This window comes from Astatotilapia calliptera, chromosome 22, assembly GCF_964374335.1.
Source record: "Astatotilapia calliptera chromosome 22, fAstCal68.1, whole genome shotgun sequence".
NCBI classification, from domain to species: domain Eukaryota; kingdom Metazoa; phylum Chordata; class Actinopteri; order Cichliformes; family Cichlidae; genus Astatotilapia; species Astatotilapia calliptera.
This window is the reverse complement of record NC_137442.1, coordinates 4,863,196-4,885,611: the sequence shown is the minus strand read 5'-3', so window position 1 is coordinate 4,885,611 and position 22,416 is coordinate 4,863,196. Positions and strand designations below refer to the sequence as shown.

Sequence of the window (22,416 nt, the reverse complement as noted above, 5' to 3'; positions counted from 1 at the left end):
GCAACAATGACGGTAAAACCATCGCATGTTCACTTGTTTATTTTCCACATAAACCTTTCACAATAAAGCTCAAGATCCTGTTGAGACTTTTCAAAATAAACGGAATCATGTGAAAAAGTATTATTGACGGATGAGAAGCAAAAAAAGAGTCATCAGGTGCTAAAAAATAAACGTTAGAACAGGCTTTTCCCCAGAACACGCCGTGTAATCAATACTCACAAAGAAAACGGCGGCCGTTACAACTTATGTCTAAAAATGTATCGTTTCATGCATCGGTTAAAACACTCGACTCCAGGTACACGACGCCCAGCTAGAAACACTTCACCTACCCAAGATTCACAGAATTTACAGAAAATATTAAATTTTTTGTGTTTTATATCGTTATCGGACGATAGATGTTTTATATCGGGATATGAGATTTTGGTCATATCGCACAGCCCTAATGGATCCAATACTAAATAATTTTCTTAACTTATTAAGCTTTAACAGCCTCTCTTTGTTTTTTACAGGAGCTATGCCCACGATAATGAAGAGTTATTTAAAATATATTTGTTTATAGGCTTTGATGTTATTGTAGTTGCACTTCAGATCACTAGATTAAGTTTTGCAGTGATCTATGGATTACAAGCTGAAAGTACTCTGCAGAAAAAGCTTTTGTGTTTATGCACAATATTTAAAACATCAAATATCCATAAAATGTTTTTTAACTGATTTAAACAGCACTGTATATTCATTTTAATTTGCTGTTAATAAAAGTATTACAGAGTGACCAGGGCATCTATATTTTGGTGTTAACATGATGTGAACATACTGTAATTCAAACATACCTTGTTTGTAAAAAGTAACACATGACGATTGTCTTGTTTGTATAATTTGTGGTTGTCAAAAAAAATTATTGAAAACCAAAATTAATAAATCATAGGTAAAGGAATCAGTGTGTGTATAATACAAGCAAAAGGAGCCGTTAAAAGATTCGGTGATACTGAAGAACTAGTCCATGCATTTATTACTCCTACAGTGGACTGTTGTAATTCATCATGTAAAAAACAAATTCCTAAAAACTCCTTGAAAACCCTCCAGTTAATCCAGAATATAAGGTCTTGAATCCCCATCTCATTTTACCTCTACTTTATCTCTTTTTGATACAATATGGGCATAATTGGCTCCAATAGCTAATTTCGCTCGGTTGCTTGGGGGTTAACCACAGTGCCTTCCACACAGAGAAACTCTCAAATTGTATCCATGTATTGACTTTCTCTGGTATCTTCCCACAACATCGGGTCTGAGACTCTTGGCAGAAGTGATTGTTGTTGCAGAGTGTCTGTTGACTTGTTTTGTCAGAGCTGCTTGCCAGTGTCACTGTTTGAGCTGCTCAAACTGAAATTATTTACCAAGAGGTTAGTCATCGCACTCAGGCCTCGAGTTGTGTACGACGGGCTAAATGAGAACTGAAAAAGCCAGTCGCTGCGCCGACACCTTTCAGTTGGCTGTGAGGGAGGTGCAGCTCCGTGCGGCCATTTTTTAAAAAAAATCATTCATTTCTTTTTTTCACCAAGTCCTATCCATCACCTTCAGCAGATGGGCGTGCGTGGCAAACATCCCACTGCTGCATGTACGTGACAGCAAAACATTATGTTTAATTTACGCCTTCTGAAACCGTCGCAGCAAAAACTGCACCTCTGTTCCCATGGCGCAGGAATGGAGATCGTCGAGATCCAACTGACTAATTATGCTCGATAATCTTTTGAGGAAAATATTCAGAGCGGTTTCGCAGGTCTGCAGCTTTGGGAGTAACAAGCGGATAAATCTGAGAGATATCTGTGAGATGTCTCACTATTCTCCTCATTCACAGTGGCTGTCACTGTCTGCTTCACAGTTATGAGCAGAGCATATGGTGCAATAAACTGAGTGCATCATGTAAAAAAGAACTTTTGCATACGGCATCCCATAATAATAACTGTTATACTTTTATTATTATTATTATTATTATTATTATTATTATTATTATTAATATTAATATTAATAATAATAATAATAATAATAGTAACAACAGTTTAATATCCCTTATAATTATATTTAAATATTATAATTAATTATATATCCTTAAAATTAATATTATCAAGCAACATTCTTCTATTTTTTCCTATAAGGTGGCTTTAAAATCAAAAGGTACTTATATATGAGCAACAACAGGTACGTCTTATGCCTCTGAAAGTTCTTATCGCTATCAGATATCATGATTTTATCATGTTGCCTAGCAACCACCTACCATTGGGCTAAAATGACCCATTTGCAGCCTTCAAGCATCTATAACACCTTGTAAAACCATCGTAGCCAATTTCAGTTTTACAAAATAAAAACTTTAAAACTTGAATTGTGCATGATATAGTATGTGAGTGAAGCCTGTCACTGCTAGTGGCAACAATAAACCAGACCATGAGCGTGTCTTTGGCCAAGTACCTAGGTGTCTACAACACCGGTACCATAATAAAGCTATACCAAAATCTGAGGGACTCAGGATACATACCAGGCGTGGATAGGCTGTGGAGGTTGATAGAATAGAATAGTTCTTAAAAATGGAGAAACTGCCAAAAATCCAAAGGGAAGAGGAACACAGTAATAACAACTTGTACTACAGTGTTGCTACCCTGGATGCTTGAGGAGACCTCGGGCCAAAGCAAAGACAAAGAGGGCTGAATAGATCATTTCAGCCTTGTACAGAAATGGTGTTATGAAAGCCCGTGGTAGATTGACTACCAGGGCAGCCATGCCCATCACACCAAACCAAATGGTGACTGTGTGTATGATGGTACAAATAGTCTTGGTACTCTATGCGGGTGTGTACTCATTGGGAGTTAAGAGTTCCTACTGGAAAAAGTAACTCTTAAGGACAGGAGGAGTCCAGAAAGGATCTGAAAGACAAGTCAAGTCGTGCTTGAGGAGGTTGATCCCTGAAAGCTAGAAGCTAAAAGGAAGGTGAAGCGAATATTCTAGGAAACTAATAAGAACATGTATGAACTGAAAAGCTGACATCAAGGTCCTGGAAGAAATAACTTATTACAAATACCTTACATCTAGCAACCACCTAACAAATATACAGATCAAACAATACTGGGCTAATCTAAATGAAACATATTGGAATGTAAAAATCAGAACAATAATAAAAATAAGATGATTTTTGAAATAGGATAAATTCCAATCAAAAATCTGAATGTAGTAAAATTAAGTGTGTCATTAAAGTAAAATAGCTCAATAAATTCAGTAAAGCAAAATAGAATAAATAAAAGTAAAAATGTCTAAAATGTTCTTCGTCAAAGACTAAACAATGAATCAGTTAATCAAGAAAACAACAGGAATATTATTTCCATCTACATCTCATTTGGTTTATTCAGCATTAACTACTCAAAAAGGCAGGATTTTATCTCTGCTGCATTGATTTTGTGTCTTGCAGGACCTTCGCTTGATAAGCATGCAATGCATTTTTCAAGGTTCTGTTGGAATTAATCCAAATACTGTGCAAAAAAAGAGAAAAGGGAAATGCTATATGGCTCTAAAGGCTTATCCAACAGGTGCTCTAACACCAGCTACGAATTTAAAACATGTAAAAAATAAATGTATACCTCAAGCAATTCAGCAAGCAAGACAAACCAACACGTATCAAGTCTTTATCAGCGTCTCAGGCCCTGATGAAAATCGTTTATCCTGGATGGAGTGTCTCAGAAACTCCCAAACACTGTGAGCTAGTCCCTTTATGTTAGGATGTGGCATTTTCATGGTGTGTGTCCCGAGGAACTGGGACACGAAGATATACAGCGACTCTGTGAAAGTAGGCCAGATGGACCACAGTGAATGAACAGGATTTGTGTTCCTGTGCAGAACTTTAGAAATGAATGAATTTCACCAAATATCACTTAAAGTGAGACAAAGGAAATCATTTAGACTTTATGATTCATAGATCAGGTTTTCCTAATGCTAAAATGTATCTTTGTGGAGTGACTGACACACATGTAGGCTTGATTGATTGTTCCACATATAGTTATCACAATAAGTCCATGTCCCCTTACCTAAATGGACTCAATGCATTTCCTGTTGTTTATGTTTTTTACTCCTCTTACATGCTGCGGCACAGAAAGAGAGAAACACTTCTCTTTGTAACAACGGTGAGGAGAATAAAATATTTAAAAGTTGGAAACACGTCCCTAGAGTCAGCGCTGACAGTGTTTTGCATGTAAATATGGAAACGCAAATGTCCATAAGACAGAGAGAAACACAGTAGTTCATCTCTCTGTGCCAGGTGTGCTAGTCATTATAGCAGCATAAGCCCACACACAGAGGCGACTTAATTATATATAAATGGCTTAATGATTGTAAGTATCTATTAGGCAGCTGATTGTTTAGCTGTAGGAACTGTCAGTCACAAGTTCCTGTTCAGAGCAGGGGTGGATTTAGTGATTAGCTTTTAATTCAATGCAGTTCTGTTGAAGTTTGTTGCTCAAGAACGTTAATTTGTATACAGCACGTATGAGAAATGCAATCAATATAGATTGCATTTTTCCTCTTAAAAAATATAGAATAATGAAAAGTAAAGTTCTGATACGCCCGATGAGACTTTTCCATTGCTAGTTTGTAAAGTGACGTTTAAATGTTTGGCTGCTCTTGTCTGAGGGGGAGTTGATCCGGTCATAGAGAAGTTTTAGGATACTTGAATGTATAACACGCCCACAACGAAGATGCATTTGGAAACTGAGTCATGATCATCACAGCCTTTGGTCGGGTGTTTCCGAACTCAAGGACTCTCTAAATGCAGCGCTTTAGTCACGGTAGTTTTGAAAAAGAATTGGATAACAGTGCAGCTGGGCTAACAGTCGCACTACAAAGGCTGAAGTTTCAGGCAAAAAACAAAAGTGACAAAGGCAATTTTCACATCATCCGTACAGGCATGTTTTCTTCTTGGAAATGAAGCTGTGAGCTGTAGTTTGTAATAAGCAATACATTTCCTGATTGTAATAGCGTGTGCTAATAGTGCTAATAGCGTGTTCTTTTACAGTTCAAAATGGTTCCTTCCTTCAGTTCATTCTCTAAAACTCTAAGTTTTAGCTCCTCCCCTTTAAGCCAGCTGTCTTCTGATAGGATGCCCCTCATAAACAGCAGCTGTGTGGGGAGTGTTTGAAGCTGATTCCTGGAGTCAAATGCGAGAAGTTAAATAAAGTTTCATTAAAGCTATGTGCTGCCTGTAAAATGAAACTAAATCTCACAGTTATCGACCCGAGTGTGCTCTGTTTGTATTTTGCAGGTCTAAATATGCTTTGTTAAACTGTGTTGTAGTGGATCAGCCCACCAAACACCAGATTACTCAGCTCTGAAATAAATCATTATAACATTATGTTGTTTCATTGCGATGAGAGTTAATGGAAGCATGAGTCTCTCATAATACTCCCGACTCCGTGTTATCATCTGAAAACTAGGCTACATTAATGGATTTTATTTTTAAACCAGTTTTATTCCACTGCTGCATCACAAGGGCAGTGCACTGACCTTTATGGCCCGAGTTCACTGCAGCGACGGCTCTGCCAGCTTCGCCCCGGCCCACATTGCGATACTGAGCCATATTGCTCCTGTTTCTGCTGCATGCCCTCATGCACTGGAACTTTTCCCATCAGGCTTCAGAGAGACGGAAGTGTAGTGAATGGTGGGAGGAAAGGGAGAAGAATGGGGGGGGGGCAGAGGAGTTAAAGGGAGATGGTGTAAAAAAGGGAACGAGAATGATTTGAAACTAGTGAAGATGGATGGGAGAAGAGGAGGGAGGAGGAGGTGGAGGAGGAAGACAGTGAATGAGAAAAAGGAATCATGTATATATATTTATAAAAAAAACTCCTGAGAGATGACAGCCGACCGACATGGTTGATACGGACGCAAGTCAGCGGAACTGACTGAAACCGTTGCAGAAAACACACAAAAAAGACGATCCAGATAATAACAGGAACAAAAGTCGTTATTTTTCTTCTTCTTCTTCTTGTCCTCTTGTTTTTTTCTTTTTCTTGCTTTCTCTCTTTTCAATGCTGCAGTGCTATTCTGAGAGAGATGCTTCAGCCCACGCTCTGTCGGAGAGGGAGGGAGTGAATGGATGGAGGGATGAAGAGGAGAGATGGAGTGTGTGCACATGTGTGTGTTATGGGGAGGTGGAGCGGGGGTCTGCTGCACTAACTCGTTGCCTGTCAGGGAGCGTCTGTGTCTTTAAAGCTTGTGTGTTTCTGTAAAGGAGGAAGTCAGGCAGGCATGAAGCAGCGGGACAGACATACAGGGACATATACACACATACTGTAAGCTGGAGGCAGCCATCAGTGCTTAAGTATTTGTGTGTGTTGATACATAACACAAAATGATATGCTTATAACTATCGCTGTCTCACAGTAGATCATGAAATTCCCACAACTTTCAATCTATTGATTTCTGTTTCTGGATGCAAGTTTTCCATGTTTTCCGTGTTCTTGGATCTGATTTTTTTTTTATCTGATCGATCTCAGCGTGGTGGCTCAGTGGTTATCAGTGTTGCCTCACAGCAGGCGGGTCCTGCTTGCAAACCGTGGCTCGTTTTTGTAGAGTTTGTATGGCTTCTATTCATGAGTCTATTTTCTTGCCTGGGTTTTTGCTAATTTTTTGCCACTGCAGGAAATCAGGGCAGGAATAGAACAGCCCTTGTAATTGGTTCTTGGAGCCTGTGTGCAGTGTGTGAGCCACCAGATGGATGCCCCAGTCCCCACTGACATGCTCGTTTAGCTCATCCTATAACATAAGTACCAAAATGAGGGAATTCAGTTGTTTCAAGATGGCTCTTGGATTGTTTGACTTTGGATGAAGTGATATTTTACAACAGCTTTGATTAAGACGTCTGTTCTAAGTTAGAACAACAACTGAGGGAACATTGGTTACATATCATAACCTCCGATTATGTTTATAGCTGATGGTTTCAGGCTGTAGGGATGCTATCTATCTACATCTATTCTTCTGTCCTATTAATTTGTTCTTATTACTTGCTTCAAACTTGAGATTGGTTTAATTCAGCTCCCTGCTCCCTTTTTTGTTCAGGGCTGCTCAGGAGGTAAATGTTCTCCTACAGGGCTGGTTTCTGCAGTCAGAACACACAGAAAGCTGCAGGTATCTAAAACAGCTCACAGTATCCTTTGGCAAAGTGATGCTCATGACAGAGTTTGGGCCAAGTGGCTAATATCAGTGTTTAAAATGACAGCCAGTAGCAAATACTGTCAGGTTTGTTTTGTTTGGGTTGTTTTTCTGTTGCTGAGCAGATGAACCATCAATATAAAGTGTGGTGCTTGCATGTCTTTGCTCTATTCTGCACATTTAGCCAGCACGAAATCGATGTGGCACCAAAGTTTAACATCAGCAGGTTAAATGTCATCTCATTTCCTGATTTTTGTCCAGAAAACATCCAACTGATATCTTACTGTAGCTCTGATATGATCACTTTCAACAATTGTCCATGTCTGAATGCATCCTGTAAAGATTCAAAAGGAAAATACAAATGCCTGGATTCATTTTTTAAAATAAATTTTGGCTGTTTGAGAATGACTTTGTTCTCCTGTGAGGGCTGGAGACCTCATATCTCCCTGTGACCGGGGATTAAGTGCTCCATATGTGCCTACTGAACTATAGGTTATCTGGTTCATGGTAAATGAAGCACAATATGGCCGAGAGTCGACAGACTGGCACCACGCCTCTGAATGTTTGCATCACTCAGGGAGGCATTACTCATACATTTAGGTTTTGTAACACAGGGTGCTTAAAATAACTGCATTTTGAAGTACATTTTCCTCAGGATTACAGCAGTTGGCATAAATTACTGTAGATAATGTTCATTGAAATTACTGAATTTCCCAGAGGAACCCACCTGAGGGATTAATAACGTTTCATCTAATCTATTGGAAAAGATTAGAGTAGAATATTAAAGATTCTGATAGATTATTATAGTACTTTACTAAAACTAAATTCTAAGTCGAAGGTAAAATTCACTACTTCATATTAATGCCAAACCAGTTACACTTGACGGTACTTTTCTCTTGTATTTATGAGTCTAATATCGATGTACAATAGTTTCCCATAATTCACTGCATGAAGGAAATAAAGGAGCTACTGAAGGGCGCTTAAAACAGCAAGATTAATTAAAAACATTGCCTTTGAGAATCAGAAATCATTCCCTGCTAGCACAATACAATAGGGATGGAGTCCCTCGTTAGAGAATCACATTCTATCTAATAACGTTTATATCGCAGCTTCAGTTTATTTCAGATCTTAAAAGATAAAAATTTGGGGGATAATTTACCAAACCGGCATCCTGATAGGAATTTAAAGCTTAAGCTGCAGGTGATGTTCCTCCCTGCTTCCTGTCATATCACCCACTGCTGCTAAACAGTGCACTGCATCCACATAGAAACGGTTATATAAATTATACATACTGCATATTTTAGTGTGCAGGATGTAAATGGGACACAGCTGTACTACACCATCCACTATGTTAGTATTCTGGCGCGCACTCTTGGCAGGGAGGCAGCGCTGCAGGTATACAGGCAGCAGGACAAATCCATACATGTGTGCACCACACACAGCAAGACGAATGGCCGAGATCAGCAGGAGGACAGGAAAAGCAGGGAGACCAGCAGGGGTCTATGCAGATGGACAGATTCGCACACAGAGGCAGGTAGAACAAGAGCAGCTCGGGCACATGCAGGAAGATAGGAAGACACGGTGGGCAGAGAGGTCGCCGCGTGGCTGGAAGATGGAACAAAGGTCCTAATTTTTTAATAGCGTGTGTGTTTGGCTGCCTTAATGCCGCTCTGATTTCCTGTTTGGAATCGTTTATCTGCCGTGTATTGTAGGAAATGTTTCATTAGGAGGTTTAAACAGGGCACACAGGACATTTTGGAGCCATTTCCTTATGTTGCATTATATTCCTGACCGCTCTTTCACTGCAAATTTGACCCTTAATCACAGATTAATGCACAATAACAAGCAGCATATCCTTTGATAAACACGCTCGCAATGAATTTAAAATCCCCTCACTTTGACTTCCCAGAGAAGAGCGCAGTGTTAACCCCGCCATGTTAATCCATGAAGTCTGGACATCTTTATTTCTGTGCACGTTTTCACAGATTTTGATTTTTTATTATTGAATTAATACTCTTACTGCCTAGAAAGCCAGTGGAAGTCAAACTATTTGTCAGCGGAGGCTTCTTAATTACAACATCTGAGGAAGCGAGTCGGAAAAGCCCCCGGAGGGTCGAGGCACGCTGATGTGAAGCCAGGCTGTCAGGGCAGCAGAGCGCCCAGAACTTTCCAGCAGAGAGGACCGCGTTATTGAGGTTACTGTGACTCAAGAAATAGTTCCTGTCAGCTCTAACCCTAACCCTGGAACATTCTGTTCTCTTATACTCTTCTCTTCAACCTTTTATATTTAATAATTAATTCTGTTTTTCCTCTTCTTCTTTTTTCACTGTTGCTTGTTTTGCCTTTGGAGCTTTTGTTGGCTGTAGGTATTGTTGTTTCTCTGGGGACTGATTCTTGTCCTGCTGCTGATCTCATTTTTCTTTGCTCCAGAAAGAAGCAACAGTCAGATGTAGAAATAAAACAATGGAGGTATTTTCACAGAGTTTGAATTAAGAGAGTAACCTAAAAATGAGTTAGGTCAGGACTTTTGTGTTTAGTTATTTCCCGCAAACCCGTCTGAACCCTGTGGCATACCCTACTCTGGAACCCACGTGCTCCACAATTGTAACTACATGTCAGGTCCACGACACCCGAGCAGTCTGATCATGATGTTTATGTCACTCAGGCTTGCAGTGGTACAATCCTGGCTTGACTCCTTTTTTCTAACCACTTTATCTCAGACGTTGTGTTTTCAGTAGAAGAAACATTTTGTCACTCATCCAAGCCAGAATCAACTTTCTGGGATTTTCTTACCTGGATGATTGAGCATCAAAACGTGATCAAATGTCATGAGGTGATGGAAGGGTGTGAAGGAGGACAGTAAAATAAATTGTATTTTCTAATTTTTTCCTTCCAGAGATGTGATCCAGTGTGATTCTTTTTCTCTTCCATGTTTAGGATTTCAGTGACTGAACTAAAATTCCCTCCATCCATCGTTTCTCCAAGCTGACCCAAAGTAAAAATTAAATCATGATGGTCTTAACAGCTGTAATCCATGAATGGCTATTACTAATGGAAACTGAATTATACACCTTAAACCTTAAACACACTTTGTTAAACTCACATGTGGAACTTAAATCTATCCTCTTCACACAACGTGACATCTCAATAAAAGGCAGGTTTGATTTCAGCCGAGTTCAGCTGAGGGTTTAACAGCCTGTTAGTGAAGTCTAAAACATATCTGCAGGTTATGGCATGAAGTGCAAATGCATCTATAAGTAGCATGTACATGATTTGTCCCACTTTTTTATTTGTTCTTTCTGGTCAGAGGGTGTGCTGTTATTATGGAATTTAATTATCTCCTTTCCATCTCATGAACGATGCTCCAGTGTATCCTCTGCTAAAGGAGGTAATAGACGTGTGGAAGAACATTTCTTTAATGTTTGGAGAACTGATTATTCAGTTCTGCTTCCTGTTTTATTCTGAAGTCTTGTTTTTCTTACACTTCCGTGGGTTGGATTAGTGTCCTCAGTATTCACACCTGCAGATGTTCTCCTTTCTTTGCTCTTTTTTGTTACTCAAGCTTTGCAGCCAGCTTTCATGTTTCCTCGTGTGCAACCTTCTGAAGTGTTTACTGCACTTTTGCCTGTTTCTCTATTGGATTGTTCATCCTGCAAATTAATGTGGAGTCGGTCTTCCTCAAAAACTGTTCATTTGGATTTTTAACTGGCAGTCAGAACATCTGACTTGTTCCTCAATGGAGACTTATTACAGGGAAGATCACAAAGTAGCCTATTACAAATACAGTCTCAGAGTCAGTTATCTAACTGTAAAAGGCAAATCATTAATGAAGCTTCTCCAGAAGGGAGGGAATCGATTCTACTACTTGACTCTACAAATTAAAAGTTGGCGTCCTGGTTAGTCAGCAGCTAACTATTGAAATAAAGATGTTTTAGTAGTTAGCAAGACCTCTTTTCTATTATACACCGATTTTTTTAAACCCAATTTTAAGTGTTCACACTTTTGGACTAGTCAGCTAGATATTTTCCTCTCTCATTTAACCGTGCTGCACAGCAGTGTACGTTTTCATTGTGAGGCATGTAGTGGCATATGTCAGGTGAAGTGCCAGGATTTTGATTTTGGAGGTGCCAGAGTAATTTGGGGCTTCTAATTACAGAAGTTAAGGTTTGTATTCTAAGCTGCATTATAAACAAGAGTTCGCCACAGCAAATAGTTATTAATATGCTGGAATTGTTCCTGGTGTGACCCCAGAGTGATTTTTCTTTATTACAGATGGATACACGCACGTGTATAAATTAAGAAAACAATACCTGATCTGTTATTATTTTTTCTGTCATTATGAAGACTAATATTTGCTGTCCATTCACGTAAACACTGAGATCCAAAATATATTTAGATCCTTTCCTAGTGGAATAACTGTAGATAGCAGCACACTGGGTTATAAATGAATGAACTGATTAGAATAAAAGCTGCCTTTGCTTTCAAGGAGAAAATAAAACTGGATGAAATTTTCTATTTTAACTCTTGTTTTGTTTGTTCTATCAGTTTTTTTTCAATATTTTGCTCCCTTCCTGTAATAGAAAATGTTGTTGCATCATTGAGTGACTCCATTCTTCTTCTAACCCCTGAGTTGCATCCAGTGCAGCCAGACACTGACCCAGTGAAGAAAAACCCTTAATACTCTTTCTTTCTTTCTTTCTTTCTTTCTTTCTTTCTTTCTTTCTTTCTTTCTTTCTTTCTTTCTTTCTTTCTTTCTTTCTTTCTTTCTTTCTTTCTTTCTTTCTTCTTGTTCTTCTTCTTCTTCTTCTTCTTCTTCTTCTTCTGAAAGTAAAACACATTTAGGCTTTAGTTGATTTTAAATACTTTAAACACTTTGATAACTTAAAATAAAACCTAAGAAAATACTTCTCAGGGACAATTTGGCCATTAAGCTCCTCATCCACAGCCCCGTAGAGACATTTAATTCTCCATCTTCATTTCTGCTCTCTGCTCCTGCTCTGACAGTTATATGAAGTAGGATAATATAATGATCCCCGATTCCCAGATCAGAGATTTGTTACATGTGCATATGAAGAATAGCTGATGCATTGAATAACCTAAATAATATCTGTTTGTTTGTTGCTTTACATTAGTTTGTCACTGCATTATAATGCCATGTTTTTTATGAAACTTGCATGTTTTTTTAAACAAGATGACTGTAGACTTTGTGATGTCACAGGAAATAAATGTCAGTCAGAGCAGATTTAAGTGTAAACTGCAAGCATTAATTAAGAGCAAGAAAATGAGGGTGCGTTAGATTTTTTTTTTCCTGAGAGCGCTCTTATGCATGCCTCCCACTCCCAACACTGGAGGCCTCATTTTGCAAACAGAACACACACACACAAACACACAGACACACATCTGTGGTCTGTCTTTCCTCTGTCCTTCTGTCAAATGAGTCCATATGGCATCTGTCATGTCGTCTGCTCTCTTTTTTATCAAAGTCACATCACAGCTGCTCCCATCTCCTCTGTCAGCTGATGTTTTTTGTGTATGTTTGTGTGCTGTAGCTCCTTCAGCTGAGCACAGTTTCAGTGTCAAGAAGCTGTACTCAATGCAAGAGAAGTATAGGAAATTACCACCAGCCTCCTGGCTTGTTTCGCAGTTGCCCTAATAACGGATTTCCTGCCTAAATTCAATCTCAACTTAAATTCTAGGGTTTTGTTTCTTGACACAGGAAGTAACAAAGCCAGTCTCAAAATCTCCTTGTGAACAGAAGAAAAAGGTGTGCAGCATTAACCCCTCCATCGTGTAAACATTTCAGACCAGGAGTGGTCATTTTAAATGAGCTGTGGCCTTGTTTTGACAATATAGAATAGAATAGAATAGAATGCCTTTATTGTCACTATACAGTTGTTCAGTGAGATACAGAGCATCTCCAACAGTTCTGCAGCACTATATACATATGAGCAGTATTAACAGAAACAAAATATGTGAAATGTAAAAATATACAATCTGATGTAAAAAAGTAAATATGTAAATAAATAGTGTGATGTATATACAGTTCGGGTTATTGCACATAGAACATGGTATTGCACAGTGGTGGTTTATAGGGGGAAATGGGAAAATGGAGGGATGGGACTGTGTTATCGGTAAGTGTATGAGTTAAGGGTGGTTATGGCCTTTGGGAAGAAACTGTTCTTGAGTCTGTGGGTCTTTGTGTTGATGCACCTGTAGCGCTTCCCTGAGGGAAGCAGGCTGAACAGGTTAAAACCAGGGTGGGAGCTGTCTTTGATGATGTTTGCTGCTCTGCTGAGGCAGCGGGAAGAATAAATGCCCATCAGGGAGGGAAGAGAGCAGCCGATGATCTTCTGTGCTGCCTTGACTACACGCTGAAGTCTCGCTCTGTCCGCCTTAGTGCAGCTGCCGTACCATACTTTGATACAGCATGTTGGCAGGCTTTTTTTGGGGGGGGGGGGCTAAAAGCTTTTTTCCTCCTGTTCCCAGTGTTGTCTTTCGCTCTGTGTAGGGGGAGGAGCTTATGCACATGGTGAAACAGAGAGCAAAGCAGAGGAGACAAGCTAGCACAACCAAAAAGAAAAAATGCTTTGCTCGGTGCACACACCTCACAAGTATAACAGCAAATTCTGGTTGGAAACAGACACATTTTAAACATGCCACCAAACCCTAATATTACTAATATAGTTAATAATATAGTAATATTAGTTCAGCCACTAATAAATACATAGATGAAGTGCCTCTCTCTTGCTGTGTTAAGTTAACCTGCTGCCACGTTGCTGCTGTGCTGCTGTGGTCAGACTGCAGAAGTAGTTCTTGTTTTGCAGTGAAGGTCATCCTAACCAGAACTTGCAGCGGGTGGAGCGCTGGTTCATGTGGCAAGGCTGCAGAGCAGAGCGAGGACTGCCAGCTGCAGTCTATGAATGTGGAATGCAACTTGATTAGCTTGGCCATTTATTTATTAAGCACAAACAACTTGGTTTAATTCTGAAATCATCCTTTCACAGCATGCCCATCCCCCACCATAAGTTGAGTATATCTCTGTGGAGACGCTGCACCAATAACAGCCAGCTCAGCAAAACGTCTTACAACACCCTGTGTTTCCTGTTCTTATGTTGCAGTGTGAAAGCCGGTGAAGAAGTGGACGCGAACCTGTGAGAGACGGGAAGACTTGAAGAAACAGAGTAAAGGATCTGATCCGGACCGTCCCTGTGCCAAGTGGAGGTTTTCCTGGAGGACTTTCTCAGCTGTTTTCAGAGCCGAGGCTCTGAACACTTCCTGCTCCTTTTCCACTCTTTTTATTTTTATGTGGTTGGAATCACGATTTCTGACTGCTCTTTTGTTCCAATCACAACCAAAACCAGGTGCCAAACCGACTGTGTCAAGAGAAGAAGCAAAAAAATCTACAACTCTTCATATAAAGAGTTTATTTAGTCACCCAGCTTTGGATACATCACCCACAAATACATTAAAACATCCAACGTCCCATTAAAACCACATTGAATTTCAAGATAACGTCTGTAAAAGTTTATATATCCATTCCGTTTGGTCGATGTTTGCTGCTTTTAATGTTAGAACTTCGTGATTTTTCTCACTGGGGCGGCGATCAGTGCATTATTGGTTCAAAGTGCTTTATAGACAAATCCTCCAGCTGTCGGTCTGCTCATGGTTATGCATAGCAGAGGAGGCGTGTGGTAAGCTGTGATAACTCTGACGGCGTTTGACTGACAGGCAACACGAGCCACGTCAAACAGATAAACAGAGGCAACACCACCGCCACCGCTGCTGCTATCTCAAAGGCTCGGAGGTACGCCGTCGTTTCAGTCTGCGCTGTGAAACACTGTTGACACTTTGCCTATCTCCTTCTTCCAGTCGCTTCTACGAGAGAGGCCTCTCGCCCTTTTGTCGTCTTCTGTTTCTTCCACACGTGGCTCTTGATTACGCCGCGCCGAACAACCTAAAAAGCCCCCTTTATCTACTCCCAGTGACCTCTTACACCTTTTTTGCGTTCTTCCTTTTATTCTATTAAAAACATGCAATTTAAAACCTTTCACTGTACTTTCATTTTTTGTGGAAGGAAATCAAATTTGTAAAGATATTTAAAAATAACAAAAAAGAACATAACCTAAAGCCATACTGAACACCAGCCATACGAATACATTTACAGAGCTCACGATGTTGAAGGTCTCTACAACAAAGTGATCCTCAGTCACGTCGGTGCACGCACACACACATTCAGGGAGTCGATGAAGAAAATGCTAGTGACCAGAAATTTCATTCCTTTGGATGAAAGAGCGGCTTTGTAAGTTTTTTCTACCTGCGTGTTTTTAGATCGCACAGCCTGTGGTGTCAAGCGTGGCAGTGGTCGTGTCGAGTTCCCATCATCACCCTGCGTTCCTCTGTCTTGACGGATGAATCCGGACAGTTTCATGTCTGTTCTGTGGGCAGAACCTCGCTGCCCTGCTAGAACCGGGCCCAAGCCCTCCTTCGTCCTCTTCTGCTGGGCCAAGCTAAATTCAGAGCAAAGACACTCGCGCGAGGGTATCAAACGCACATAGATCCTCGCTTTGTTCTGTCGTCTCTTCCTGTAATTCATCCACCAGATCCTCGCCATCGATCACTCTTTTGTGAATGCCTTGACACGCTCGCTTAATGAACTGATGTCTGTCCTCCGGTAGCTGCTGGAAGGACTTCTTTCTTATAGATTTGATGCTGCTTAATGCCGTCAGTGATAGTACCTTTATTAGTTGCGCTCACAGCCCACGACTCATAAATTCACCGTTCCATTGTTCGAAACCAAAATTTCAAGCATACTGACCTTTACTGCTCCTCTTCCTCTAAATTCTTTGAAAGGGAGATTTGGTTTATTGGGCAAACTGTGAGCGTGGCGTAAGAGAAGTTTAAGTAACAGCTTGTGCCAAATTTACACGGACTTCCTCGCAGCTTGTTCACCAAACAGAGCTGAGATCTCTAAAGCTGCCAGCACTGTTGTTTACAGACACGAGACACACGGAGCTCGATGTTTAATTTGATTTCATTTCCATGTATAATTTTCACACATTAGTTCTCCACCCAGGACAACAGAAGTGCCAAACTCCGAGAAGAATACACCCAGCGTCTGTGAGAGCTCATTGAATACAAAGTTTACATTCAGCACTAAATGTTTACAGACCACAGTTTTCATTGCAGTTTCTTACATGACTTTTGTGCCATAAACAGCTCCCAGAACACCCTGCATTCAGAGACATAGGACTCTTCTTCTGGACGAGTCATTATACGACGAGTTTACAGTTTTTCATACTCATTTTGTTTACAGAAAACGTCTCAATACTGCCTGTTTTGAAGATTTTAGGCCAACGGACTGTAAAACGGCACTTTGTCGACCGACAGACCAAAATTAAACATTTAATACCTGCTGCCATAAAACAAACCCACATTATTCTCTATTTCTAATCAATTTTAAGTTAGATTACTTTAGGTCTACAGCCATTGTACAGACGCATCGCATAGGGCCTAAAAAACTCTAAAAGACCTCAATGTTTACAAACGCTGCTTATGGGAAGGATTTGTATTCAGACGGAAATGTTTACATTCAGATGACGGAGTGACACGCCAAACGCATTCATGAAACACTGCTCGAACAACGTGAATCTGCTGAAATCCAACCCAAGGGATTAGTTCATCAGACTGCAGATAAAACTTTTCGTAATGGAGGGTTTTTTTGGAGGATCTCGCTGACATTTGAAGCTGTTTGTGACTTTTTTGGCTCGAGAACTTTGTGATAAAACAATGACGTCTAAAATATTAAAGGGGATGCTTTGCTTATCCCTTATCCTCTTGCTTTTCTCCTGCCTCGCTGTTTCCACTGTAACCATCACCACTCGGCGACGCGCTGTCGATGGTGATATCAGGACTCTGACCGGCAGGGGCGGCTCTGCCGCTTCTGGTAAAACGAGTACCACCTTGTTCCTCCTGACGGGCTACAAGCCGCCACTCCCACGGCTGCCTGCCGGACCCAAAGTGCCGCCAAAAGCGGCAGAGGTGGAGGACGGGGATGATCCACCGGTCATGGCTGAGCTGCCACCAAAGCCCCTCCCTCAGTCCATGTTGCCAAGGAACGTAACGGCAGCACTGAAGCCTCCCCTCGGTGCGGCCCAGGTGGCTCCAGCCCCGAGACAGCTGGTGGATGTGGACCTGTGCAAGTAATGTTGTCAGAAATTCTGTGTAGTGTTTATCACTGTTTTTGTTAAGTCTTAAAAGCTAATGGAACATGTTTCTGTATGTGGGCTCTTTTAGTTGTGAGAACTTTTAACTAATATCCATAAAATGAATATTAAAGATGAACAAAGTCGAGGCGTTTTAAACAGAAAGCCGATGCAATGGCGGCGCTTTAAACCTGCATTGTCTTAGCTCCAGCAGGGGGAGACTCTTGTAACTGCAGAGAGAAGTTAGCTGTTGTAAAAATCTATGGAAAAATTACTCGCTTGATTTTTAACTAGTTAGTAAATGAGTTTATAATCTCATTTTCTAGCTTTAAGTGTTTTTTTTATTGCATGGCCATTTAAATTATTGTCCCATGTTAGAGTCACTTGAACAGTAAAGAAGGCTGTGCTTTATGAGTCAGGTAACAGTTTTCTCAGGAGTTCTTAATAATTTGGAAAAAGTATACGGCCACATTTTGAACTACTCAGCTGAAACATGATGAATGTTGTGCTGAATTGTGCTAAACTCCATAAGTTTTAGTAGAATGGTTCCAAATTTGAAAAATCTTAGTGACTTTTATACGTCTATGTTGGCTTTATTTTTCAGACTAGGAAGCTGCATTCACATTTTACACTCTCTCTAATCAAATAGGAACGGAATGGGGTTGAGCCCATGTGTGCTGTATGAGCATGCAGTGTCCTTAGTCAGAATTATCCCTTGACTGTAATGTCTTTATTTGAAAGCAGACACTGACGGTCAAAAAACTGAACTCAAAGCTTCAGTACGGGACTTCACCAACCACTGAGTCATATCACAATGCCCACATCCATCCTTTATATACAGTCTATAATTATGTCAAAGAAATGTTACTGGATGAGACATCAGTATGAGCTAACTAGAATTACAGGACACGTAAAAACATCTTTTATTGTTTGAGCAGGAAAGGAGGATAAGTGCTAAATTATTAAGGTAACCTAAAATGAAATCTTTGGACATGGAAACACATTTTTGTCAGCTAAAATCATTCCAAATATCTATATACATTTTATATTAGATACATTTTTGTAACTGTTCCAGAGTTGAAAATTGTGGATGCAACAGTGTGGCCAATCTGTGGGGCTGAAGCCAAGGTCTCGATAATGTATCAGAGCACAAAAGCTTGGATCAGTGTAGCTCTAATCCAAACTATTTTAATCTGTTTTGAAAAACTATACTCCATTAGGAATAGCAGGTCAGCAGAGTGAGCTGTTAAAGCATCAACATGTGTTTTGTCATGGTACCAAGAGAAGCATCCAATTCTTCTACAGCTGACATAACTCATATTCCACAATCGGGTCAGAAATTAAATTCTTAGCAGCTGTTCAGGCATTTTTAGTTCTGGGGTTAAGTTGACATACAAAATGTGAATTAAAAAAAGTAAATTCTAGACAGAAACATCAGATTACATGAACGTAAATGGCTTTTAATAAAAATGTAGTTGAAATATCACGATTTTCCTTGTTTTATATCTTCCGCTGTGCTGAAGTTTTGCTTGTCGTCGAAGGCCTGCGGATCTTTTTATCGCCCTAATTTACATCCATCAATGTGATGGCTTGATCACTCTGGATGCCATAAAAGCGAGGCACATCATGATTCCCCTCCTTCAGCTCGGATCTTCATCTCACAGAAGCTCATATTTTTCACTGAGAGGCGTCTTGCTGTTGCTAAGCAACGTATAATCAGCTCTAAGTCAGATGTGTGTTGGCGAGCCACACGCTACGACTATCAACAGCAGCTACATTCAGGCACAAGAAAGCAGCACGAAGCGCTGCAGTGAAGACAGAGCTCCGTTCTACGTTTTCCTTTGCGCTACTCTGCGAGCCCAAAAAGCTCTCCGCAGAACAAATGCAGGATTTACCTAAAACATTTATCGCCTTTGAGACGACGAGTTTTAGCTCGGAGTGCTCAGAGAGGTCCTGCAACAATAAAGGTAATATCTCAGTCAGGGGAAGTCCATGAAAGGCTTCAAAGCCAGTTCAAAAGCAGTAACAAAAACCTCCCACTGCTGCATCCACACCTAATGTAGAGCCAGTTGTGCTCAGTTGTGCACCTCTCAGTTTTTGTAACCTCACACGGTTTGTGCCGGTACCATCACAGTTTGAAAAAAGGAGACTTTGGACAAAAATGTGATTTCTTTGCTTCAGCTTTTGACTTTTTCTCCTCCTACATCAGCACTGATGTGGAGGTTTTGTCTGAGTGGCGACAATAGCACCCTACATGCAGGCATAAATGCTACAGAGCTTTGGCGATGGCACTGTATAATGGGGCCCCAAAGCCTGAGGCTAGGGCCTAGCCTGGGATGCACCTACGTAAAACTTCAACTACACAATACAGCAACTGCAGGATTATACTGCAACTGCAAATATACCTGAGTAGAATTAAAATAAGCTTGATCACAGTTTTGAAAAAAATGTCCAGTATTTGACCAGTTGATCCATTAAATGGACCCAGCATGACCCTTGACAGTTGTCCTAAATCTAGAGTTTAAAACAGTGACATAAACCTCTGGTCAGACAGCACAGCAGGCAGCTAAACATAAGATCATATAGTGGATAAAGTCTGCAGAAACTGTCGAATAAGCATGATTTTAACACTGAGGAGCAGTAATGTCATATAAACAGTATACTACACATATGCAACACAAAGGCAGCTCACTCAGTTGTTTGCTGGGTATTGCATTCCTGAGATATGGAGTATCACAAACACTTAAAAGAGGCTCAGGACTGGCAGTAAATTTACAAATGGCTTTCAGATTTCACTAATATTTCAAGCTCCAGATCACAGCACTAGGCATCACACCTCTACCAGTTTGTGGACATTCACTCTATTCTGTTATTATTTTTTCACCAGTGTTTTAGTGAAAATAACCATTCTTTTTTTTTTTAAGAGTTCTGTCTTTAATGTACTTTAATGTAGCGTCAGGAGGTAAAGATGTGGGAGAAGATTGTATTGGCAGAAATCAAAATTATGATGCATGCCAAACGCTCACATCCTGTGAACTTTCAGGGTCAAAGAAGAACCTTAAGCAGCAGAGGCGCGGTACACGACGGCATTAATGGTACGTTTTTACCAACTTTACTCCGCAGGGGTTACTATGATGTGATGGGGCAATTTGACAACTCGTTCAACTGCTCCCAGGGCAGTTACATCTACTGCTGCGGCACCTGCCACTACCGGTTCTGCTGCGAGCACCAGAGGAACCAGCTAGATCAGGATTCCTGCACCAACTACAAGTCCCCCGACTGGGCTGACCCGCAGGTCCCCGTCACTGTGCCCGCGGTGAAAACAGACCCCGACTTTGAGACGTTTCCGCAGCAGAGCAGCAGGTCAGAGTCTGGATGTGTCAGTCACAGAGCCATCAGAGGAAAAGTACAATATATTAGAATCATCTCGAAAGCAAAGATAAATAAAGAGCAGCATAATTTGTCAAAATAACCTCCCGATCTTGACAGAAACAAGTTAATTTAATGAGTAATATTTGCATTAAATGTTTTTAAAAAATAATGTGTTTGCATATTTATTATTTACAGATGAATTTCAGGGGTATAGAGTTGGTATTCTTTTGGATTTTTCATTTTGAGCACATTTTTAAGAAATCAAGGGTAAAAACAAGTTGAAGTAATTGCATAAGCACTAAAATCTTTCTAAAAATTTGTAACACTTTCTGTAAACGCTATTTGTAAAAATAAAAAGTTTGTGCTGTGTGTTAAAAAATTGCTTGAAGAGGAGCTAAAAACTTTTAACAATGAAACAGAGTTCTTGTTTGATCCTGCAACAATGAGGAAAAATAGTATCACCTATGAATTTCTATTGATGCGCCCCTAATTGTACTTGAAGTACAATATTATTTCCAATTAAGGCTAGAGACATGAATCGTACTGAAAATTTACTATAAAATGAAAAAGAAGCTGAAAAGCGTGTAGTTTTTCCTGCCGAGTGCCCTGATGTAATTTCTTTTCTATAAACAGCACGGCCTATGTGATCGGAGGTGTGATCTCCTTCACTGTGGTGGTGGCCGTGGGCGTCAGGATTGCCTTCAGCAAGGTGGCTCGTCGACCCCGAAACCGAGACATCAACATGCCCAGGTGAGACTGCTGGACGGCTGCTTGGCTTCTCAGTTTAGACGTACAGCAAAGACACGAAACCCGATGCTATCCACGAGGAGCACAGACGGTGAAGCCAGATTCTGCCAGGCATTAAACGCTGCTAAGAAAAGACCATTCAGAGAAAAAAGTTAAATTGAAATGTCTTTCTAAAAATTCAAATGCAAAACGTATGCTTATGATCAATAAATATCTGTGAAATGTCTGCATATAAAGATGGGTGAAGTCCTAGTTTGAAGAGAATCATCTTAGTCACCTGTAGAGGTGCATATGGCCAACTTGTCAATCACAAGTCATTTCTGCCCTAAAAGGTACTTTAAGTAAGCCATACTATAACTTATAAAATACGCTTGTTGTATTAAACAAGAAACTAGTGACTGAGCCCCTAAACTAGTCAGGAAGGTGTTTACTGAGGTCATAAATCAGGTGACCGGTGGGCTCTTTTTTTCATAGACTTCAATGAACCTGGAAAAGCAGAGGGAGTCTCCCCCTGCTGGCCATTGGAAACAATGCAAGTTTAAGACTCATTTCAGCTTTCAGTTACAGAAATTGTGTCTATGAAACCAATTATTCATGTCTCCTTTTAATCTAGTTGTTGCTATCTTGGTAAATGATTATATATTACACATGCGATTATATTAATATTAATAATAATAATAATAATAATGATCTTCAGCCAGAGGTGAGGTGTTAAAACGTCTCAGTTTGCAGCGGAACATGAAAACTTTTAAGACATGTGAGACTGAGGTTTTAGAAGATTTACAAACAGATCAAAGTGAAACGTAACTGCATTATTTTCAATGATAGGATTGCTTTGGACACATTTGGAAAGTGCTCTGAAGTATAACTGACTGAGAAAATGTTTCCTCCACATGATCTTTTCTCACTATTCTCC

The 22,416-nt window shown here is 40.2% G+C and overlaps 1 protein-coding gene across 3 annotated transcripts in view; it reads left to right on the top strand.

The window, feature by feature from the left end:
- The window catches only part of shisa7b (shisa family member 7), a 51,071-nt gene that overhangs the window by 6,836 nt on the left and 21,819 nt on the right, over positions 1–22,416 (top strand). For all 3 annotated transcript variants that reach the window (XR_013904787.1, XM_026155901.2, XM_026155903.2), the window contains exons 3-5: positions 14,298–17,378; positions 20,505–20,744; positions 21,387–21,503. Coding sequence is in view for 2 of the 3 variants with exons in the window: in XM_026155901.2 (XP_026011686.1) it covers positions 16,966–17,378; positions 20,505–20,744; positions 21,387–21,503 (770 nt within the window). In the remaining variant the exon portion in view is untranslated. The remainder of the gene's footprint in view (positions 1–14,297; positions 17,379–20,504; positions 20,745–21,386; positions 21,504–22,416) is intronic.